The 7,980-nt window shown below is 39.5% G+C and overlaps 1 protein-coding gene across 1 annotated transcript in view; it reads left to right on the top strand.

Annotated features, from left to right (window-relative positions):
- Positions 1-1,765: 1,765 nt before the first annotated feature.
- LOC107299001 (vomeronasal type-2 receptor 26-like) overlaps positions 1,766-7,980 on the top strand; it is a gene marked incomplete at its 3' end in the record, with an annotated part of 14,987 nt that continues 8,772 nt past the window's right edge. Inside the window, exons 1-3 of the mRNA XM_015828366.1 lie at positions 1,766-1,785; positions 6,738-6,914; positions 7,263-7,554. Coding sequence (XP_015683852.1) covers positions 1,766-1,785; positions 6,738-6,914; positions 7,263-7,554 — 489 coding nt within the window. The remainder of the gene's footprint in view (positions 1,786-6,737; positions 6,915-7,262; positions 7,555-7,980) is intronic.

Below are 7,980 nucleotides of genomic sequence, written 5' to 3'. Positions count from 1 at the left end.
TACATCAGATTGTTTAACCTAACCTTTTTTTCCTTTGAATATATCAAGCTAACAAGATTTTGACAATCTATCTGTTTATATATTGACTTTAAGGATAAAAGGCAGCTTGCAGTTCATGGTTTTTATAGCTTCACTTCATAAACCAGTGTATAAATATGGGAAAAAGCTAGCGGATATTTTATAGACATTTATTTATCTCAGTATCATAGGGGATCTGTTTTGGATTGATTGAAAGGTAAAAGTTAAAATGTTTTTGAACATTTAATATACATTTAACTATGTTTTTTTAAAAAAAATCATGAACAGTCTAGCCATTCACTCTCCATCCACCAAGGTATTTTTATTATATGAAATTTAAGTTTCCTACTGCCTCATCCCTTACTAGAAGTGTATGCTGGGTGATGTCTATATAAAGTTTGATTTAATTTGGTTTGATTTAGGTATGTCCTTTGGAGTAATATATGTAATATATGTATGTAATATATGTGCTACATCAATGTTTTGTGGCCTGAGCTAAACCACAGGGAACAATTAATAAAGAGAATGTAGTGCATCGTGTGTTCTTTCTGGCTATGGAAAATGATTAATAATATATTTTTATTGTACCCTATTATCCATTTTTAATAATGTTGCAATTTAAAGACATATGAAATGTAATCTTCCTTCTGCCTCATCCCTTATTAGAAGTATATGCTGGCGGATGTCGGTAATAAATTTTGATTTGATTTGGTTTGATTTAGGTATGTTTTCCACTAGTCCTTTGGTGGAGACCCCTTCCATCATATAATATATGTCTAATAAAATACCACACCAGGCTAAAAAGCAGAAGACCATGAGTTCTACTTTAACCATGAAAGCCACCTGGGTGACTTTAGAACAGTCCCTCTCTCTCAGTCCAATTCACTTCAGAGGGTCATAGTTGTTTGCGGGAAAATAGGAAGAGGAAAGTGGGTTGGATATGTTTGATGCTTTGAGTTATTTGTCAAAATAATAAAAAAAATTAATTAATTAAATAAATTTGCTTTGGGTCCTGTATTTTAATTTCGTGATATCAATATTGGTGTTGATTCACATTAGCATTCTCTGCCTGGAAATATGAGTGAACTGATCCAAAAGGCTATCTTGTTTAATTGGCATTTCTTAATAGGTAAAAAAGTTTCCTCTACTCTCTTCAACTACTCAATTCAGTTTACATGGAAAATGGGAGTCCTGCTCCATTGTAAGAAATGAACATGAATTTGAACAATTGGGCCTATTTTTATTGTCATTGTCCCTTACTATATATTATTTTAATTGGCATTTTCTCATTATTAAACCATCAGACACTTATTATCTCACCAATAGCAAAATAATTATTTCTTACAGGATTCATGGTATTATCTTAGTTAGGCCCAAACATGCTGAGCAAAAGCACTTTAAAATTTTAAATTCCCGCTTCTAATGAGGATATGATTAAATATAGGTTTTTTTTTTTTTTTTTTTTTTAAAAAACAGATTAATATGCAGCAACCAGAATTGACAAACAAGATCGTGAAATTTAAATTTTGTTTCTTAGGATTAACAACCAACAATAAAGGAAGCAGCATCCACAAAATATGCAGCAAAAATATGGTTAGGTAGCCATGACAGTGTCAAGCCCCACGGGGCTTGCCATTCACCAGTGAGGGGGGTGACTTGGGGTATGGCTTGCAGCTGCCGGATGCCGCCCTGCTGCCGGACGCCGCCTTGACTCCAGCCGGTCGTCGGCACCAACCCAGCCGCCGGGATGGGCCCGCAGGACATCAGGTACGGCCCTCCCCTCCATTCCCGCTTCAGCCGCCTACCGTTCCTGGACCGGAGGGACCTTGCTGGTGGGTGGGGGGGCCACAGCCTGCCGCCTACCAGCGCAGCCGAGCGCCGGGGGGAAGCCGGGTGCCGCTGGGCCCTGCCGGCGGTCAGAGGATCCAACGGTTGCCGACGTAGCCGCCGAGCTGTGGGGGAAGCAGCCGCTTGCCGCCGAGCCTCAAGGGACGTTGCCGCTGGCTGCTGGGAGCCACGGAAGGCCTTCGGAGACTGCGGCTGTCAGCGGAGCAGCTGAGCGACGAGTCCAGCCGCTGCTTGTTGCTAGGAGTTGCGGGAGGCCTCCAGTGACCGGAGGAAGGCTGCCGAGGGCTGGCCAGGACCGCGGAGGCCCGAGAGCGGCTGACAGCAGGAACAACATGGTGCTGGTGGAAGGGCCTTGTCTGGGCGGCTGGACAAAGGACCAGCGGGGCAGGGCTAACTCAAGGGAAGGGCGTGACCGGACTGGACGGACCTTTATGACCATTAGGCGGATGATGGTTTGCTGCTGGGGTTGGGGTATTGGAGCGTGGCACAGTTATGTAAGGCACTGGGAGCAATCCACTCCCAGTGCTGACTTTTTGTTTGCTAAGGAATAAACTTGGCTTGCACCTCGTACCTGCGTTCCTTGTTTCTGTTACTCTGGATGACGACGGATGGGCATGACAGTCAGTTTCAGAGAAGATATCCAGGGTTCCTCATGGAACTCTATGCATGAAGAAAAGGATTCGTTGGTGGAACACACAACCTATTGAAAAAGAGCCATGGAAATTCTGACAGTCACACTCAGTAACCACAATTTTTCTGTTCTTTGTTTATCAGTTCAATATTTCCTATTGTGGTTTGTGGTGCTCTAACTTAGACTATTTTTATTGGCATGTGTTCAGTTAAAAATAATTAAACAATTAGCCATTTATTCTCTCATGAAAAATATTTTTTTTCTTTTAATGACCCTGTAATCCCTTGCTTCGGGTTGGAATCAGGGTGACTGAATGGAGCTGAGCATTTACTGGCCTGATGCCCCTTCTGACACATAAATAATAATAATAATAATAATAATAATAATAATAATAATAATAATAATAATAATAATAATAATAATAATAATAATAATAATAGTAATAGTAATAGTAATAGTAATAGTAATGATAATGATAATGATAATGATAATGATAATGATAATGATAATGATAATGATAATGATAATGATAATAATAATAATAATAATAATAATAATAATAATAATAATAATAATAATAATAATAATAATAATAATAATAGACTTAACAATTGTCGATAAGAAAGAGAAAAGAGTCTGGATAGTGGATGTGGGAGTGCCTGGAGACAGCAGAATAGACGAGAAAGAACTGGAGAAGATAACAAAATACAAAGACCTACAAATAGAAATAGAAAGACTGTTGCAAAAGAAAGCAAGGGCAGTACCAATAATAATAGGTGTCTTGGGTGCTATCCCAAAACAACTTGAGCACCACTTGAACACCATTGGCATTGACAAATTCACCATTAGTCAATTGCAAAAGGTGGCCTTACTAGGAACTGCTTCCATCTTGAGATGATATCAGTAATACCATCAAACATCCACATCTGCCTATACCAGGTCCTTGGTAAGGACTCGATAGGTAGACAAAATGCCAAATCCAGTCTGAACATCTGGCTGACTGTGCGATGATCCATAATAATAAAGTTGGAAGGGACCTTGGAGGTCATTGAGTCCAACCCCCTGCTCAGGCAGGAACCCTACACCATTTCAGACAAATGGCTGTCCAGTCTCTTCTTAAAAACTTCCAGTGCTAGAGCATTCACCGCTTCTGGAGGCAGGTTGTTCCATTGGTTAATTGTTCTAACTGTCAGAAAGTTTCTCCTTAGTTCTAGGTTGCTTCTCTCCTTGATCAGTTTCCATCCGTTGCTACTTGTCCTGCCCTCAGGCGCTTTGGAGAATTGCTTGACTCTCTCTTCTTTGTGGCAGCCCCTGAGATATTGGAACACTGCTATCATGTCCCCCCTCATCCTTCTCTTCATTAAATTGGACATACCCAATTCCAGCAACCGTACCTTATATGCTTTAGCCTTCACCTTCTTTCCAAAGAAGCCCTTGAGCTCAAACTCTCGAAACTTCCTTTACTACCCTTGCTCCACATGGGCAAGGCCTGGGAAACCCATCCACAGACACAAGGGGGTCTGCTGCCGGCAAGATGGGGCTTACCAGTCTCAGTCCATTGGAGAGGTTAGCTTGGAGTCCCATCTGGGGTGCCAAATTGATAGAAGTCTTCATCCTAGTTCATCCAAGCCAGGGATAAATAAGCAACATGGCAACTGCTTTCGGAAGAAGGTTACAGTTTATTGAAGAAGCAGAAAGATAATAATAATAATAATAATAATAATAATAATAATAATAATAATAATAATAATAATAATAATAATAATAATAATAATAATAATAATAATAATAATAATAATAATAATAATAATAATAATAATAATAAAGTTGGAAGGGACCTTGGAGGTCATCGAGTCCAACCCCCTGCTCAGGCAGGAAACCCTATACCATTTCGGACAAATGGCTGTCCAGTTTCTTCTGAAAAACTTCCAGTGTTGGCGCATTCACCCCTTCTGGAGGCAGGTTGTTCCACTGGTTAATTGTTCTAACTGTCAGAAAGTTTCTCCTTAGTTCTAGGTTGCTTCTCTCCTTGATCAGTTTCCATCCGTTGCTTCTTGTCCTGCCCTCAGGCGCTTTGGAGAATTGCTTGACTCTCTCTTCTTTGTGGCAGCCCCTGAGATATTGGAACACTGCTATCATATCCCCCCTCGTCCTTCACTTCATTAAACTAGACATACCCAATTCCAGCAGCTGTTCCTTATATGCTTTAGCCTCCAGTCCCCTAATCATCTTTGTTGCTCTTCTCTGTACTCTTTCTAGAGTCTCAACATCTTTTTTTACATCATGGTGACCAAAACTGGATGCAGTATTCCAGTATTGTAAAGTGGTATTAATACTTCATGTGATCTTGATTCTATCCCTCTGTTAATGCAGCCTAGCACTGTGTTGGCCTTTTTGGCAGCTGCAGCACACTGCTGGCTCATATTTAAGTGATTGTCCACTAGGACTCCGAGGTTCCTCTCACTATTGAGCAAGGTATCCCCTATACTATACCTGTCCATTTGGTTTTTCTTGTCTAAATGTAGGACCTTACTTTTTTCACCATTGAATTTCATTTTGTTAGATAGCGCCCAGTGTTCAAGTCTGTCCAGATCCTCCTGTATCCTAAGCCTGTCTTCTGGAGTTTTGGCTATGCCTGCCAGCTTGGTGTCATCTGCAAATTTGATAATTTCCCCATCTAAACCCATGTCCAAATCTTTGATGAAGATGTTGAAGAGCACTGGGCCCAGCACACAGCCCTGGGGCACCCCACTACACACTTCCCTGCATGTAGATATGGTTCCATTGAAGACCACAGCCGGTCAGTCAGCTATGCATCCATCTGGTGGTGATGCTGTCTAACCCACATTTTTCTAAACTTATCGAGTAATAGGTTGTGATCTACTTTATCAAATACCTTACTGAAGTCGAAGTAAATTACATCCACAGCATTCCTCTGATCCACTAATTTTGTCACTTGGTCAAAGAATGCAATTAGATTTGTCTGGCATGATCTGTTTTTGACAAACCCATGTTGGCTTTTAGTAATGACTTTGTTTGCCTCTAGGTGTTCTCTGATTCGTTGTTTGATTATCTTTTCCAAAATCTTCCCAGGTATTGAGGTCAGGCTGATAGGTCTGTAATTTCCTGGGTCCGTTTCTTTTCCTTCTTTTGAAGATGGGAAGTAAATCAGCTCTTTTCCAGTCCTCCGGTAGTTCCCCAGTGCTCCAGGATCTTTGAAAAATATAGTTCAATGATTCTGAGATCACATCTGCCAGTTCCTTGAGAACCTTGGTGTGTAATCCATCTAGTCCTGGTGATTTGAACTCATCTAGGCTAGACAAGTGCTCACTTACCATTTTCTTGTCTATCTTAACTTGTGTTTCTATTCTCTTTTTTATGGGGCTATTTTTGGTAGGTTGGTCTGTTTTTTCCCTTTGTGTAAAGACAGATGCAAAATACAAGTTAAATAGTTCTGCTTTATCCCTGTTGCTTGTCACCTTCTTGGCGTTCACAGTAGATATTTTCTCTCTGTGCCCAAAGAGAGAAACATCTGCCACCCCCTAGGATCAAATTCACAGCCTCCTGACTGAGAGGAAAAATCTCCACCTAAAGGCCACCATGCTGCTCCATGAAAAATAAAACAATAATCTAAAGGAATCCCTATATTTTTTAAGCTAGGCTTAATATTAAAGGCTTTGCATGAAAACATTTCAATTCAACAACAATCAAAGTATCTGTTTGGTTGTTAATTAACTTTTGAACCACAGGGAAAGTGGCACAAGGGATAATAATGATCATTGCTTCACGTTCCCTCCTGCCTTTCTTCCTTGCCAGAATATATATTCCAATCCTGGTGATATTCAAGATACAAATTGGCACACGCATGGCTCTTCAAACAGAAATTGATGGATTGTCCCATGAAGGGCATTTTCAGATAAAATCCTTGGATTAAACATTGGATGAATCATTGGGGTGCATACATACTCTGGAACAGTCAAATATTTTCACCATCCCAAAAGCATGAAGATGTTATTCCTTTTGATATTCCTGATGCACAAGGTAGTTACTCTGAGATGCCCTTCAAGTGAAGCTTTCCCTGTTCCACATGAGTGGTTCCAGCCTGGTGATCTTGTCATTGGTGGGATGGTGTCTCACATTTTTTACCACTTTTACGAAATTGAATTTAAGGAACACCCTTCTCTAAAACCTTATGACTTACCTCTGTAAGAATTTTTATTTTTACCATGCATTTTCTTAGCTTAGCCAGGTCCCCCAAAATTTCTGATATCAGTAAAATTAAAGACCTTCTCATGAAATGCATGAAAGTTTGGTGCAAGAAGTCTATTGAAGGACATTTTGCACCAAACTGTAATGCATTTCATCAGAAGGAGTTTAATATAATGATTAATTTAGTGTATAATTTAATGAGCTTGAGGTAATTTAAAAAATGTTCTTCATGATCACCCCTCAGAAAACATACATACAGTAAATGAATGATATTTGCTGAAGCTGTTGCAGTTATACTTTGTGCCCAAATTGTTAGAACTATATTTGTTAACTAAAAAATGTCACTACTTTTATTTGCTGTTGTATATAATGGTTTCAAATCATGAAAACACCATGTAAAATGAAGGATTGAATCCTGTGGAAATTATTGAATATTTTAGAAAGGATATTCTATGCCTACTTCCAAGAGAGATGGTTTGTTATTCATATAGAGAGGATGCCTCCTTACAAGAATTGTGAAATTATTTTTTCAATGGGGTATTTATTTTATTTGCAGTGTAATAACCAAATTTTATCAGCATGTCCTTGCCATGGCCTTTGCTGTGAAGGAGATCAATGAAGACTCCCAGATCTTACCTAACATCACTCTTGGGTTCCATATCTATGATAGTTACTACAATCCAAGGTTGACCTATCGTACCACTCTGGACCTGCTTTTCAAATCCCAGGAATTTGTCCCTAACTACAAATGTGATACCCGGAAGAATCTCATGGCTATCATTGGAGGACTAGGTGCTCCTACTTCATCCTTTATGTCAGAAAGCATAAACCTCTTCAAGATTCCACAGGTAATTTGACTTCATGTGTAATGAATATCAGAGATTATTTTTTGGTGTACCTTTCTGTAGGACTTCAATTCAATCCACCTTTTTCTTCTGTCTGCAATTTCCCCCCACAACCCAATAGGTTGGCTCAAAATAGTCAGTGAAGAATTTCAAAACCTTTTATTTGATAGATTAGAAAAGTAAAATTTGAGAGGGTCATTTGATCTTCTGATTTGACCACTACCTGTGGTTGAATTCTGTAGCTGTGTTGAGATAAGGAGTGAAAAGGCTGGCTAGCACATGCTACACAATTACTACATAAACTCTTTGAGGAGGAGAACATACAATTTCAGATAAATGATTTTCCAGTCTCTTTTTGAAAGCCTCCAGTGATGGAGCAGCCACAACTTCTGAATGCAAGTTTTTTCATTGGTTAATTATTCTCACCAA

This window comes from Protobothrops mucrosquamatus, unplaced genomic scaffold (assembly GCF_001527695.2).
Source record: "Protobothrops mucrosquamatus isolate PMUCROS unplaced genomic scaffold, P.Mucros_1.0 scaffold4423, whole genome shotgun sequence".
Classification (NCBI taxonomy): domain Eukaryota; kingdom Metazoa; phylum Chordata; class Lepidosauria; order Squamata; family Viperidae; genus Protobothrops; species Protobothrops mucrosquamatus.
Note: the sequence above shows the minus strand (reverse complement) of the source record. Positions and strands in the feature narration are given on the sequence as shown.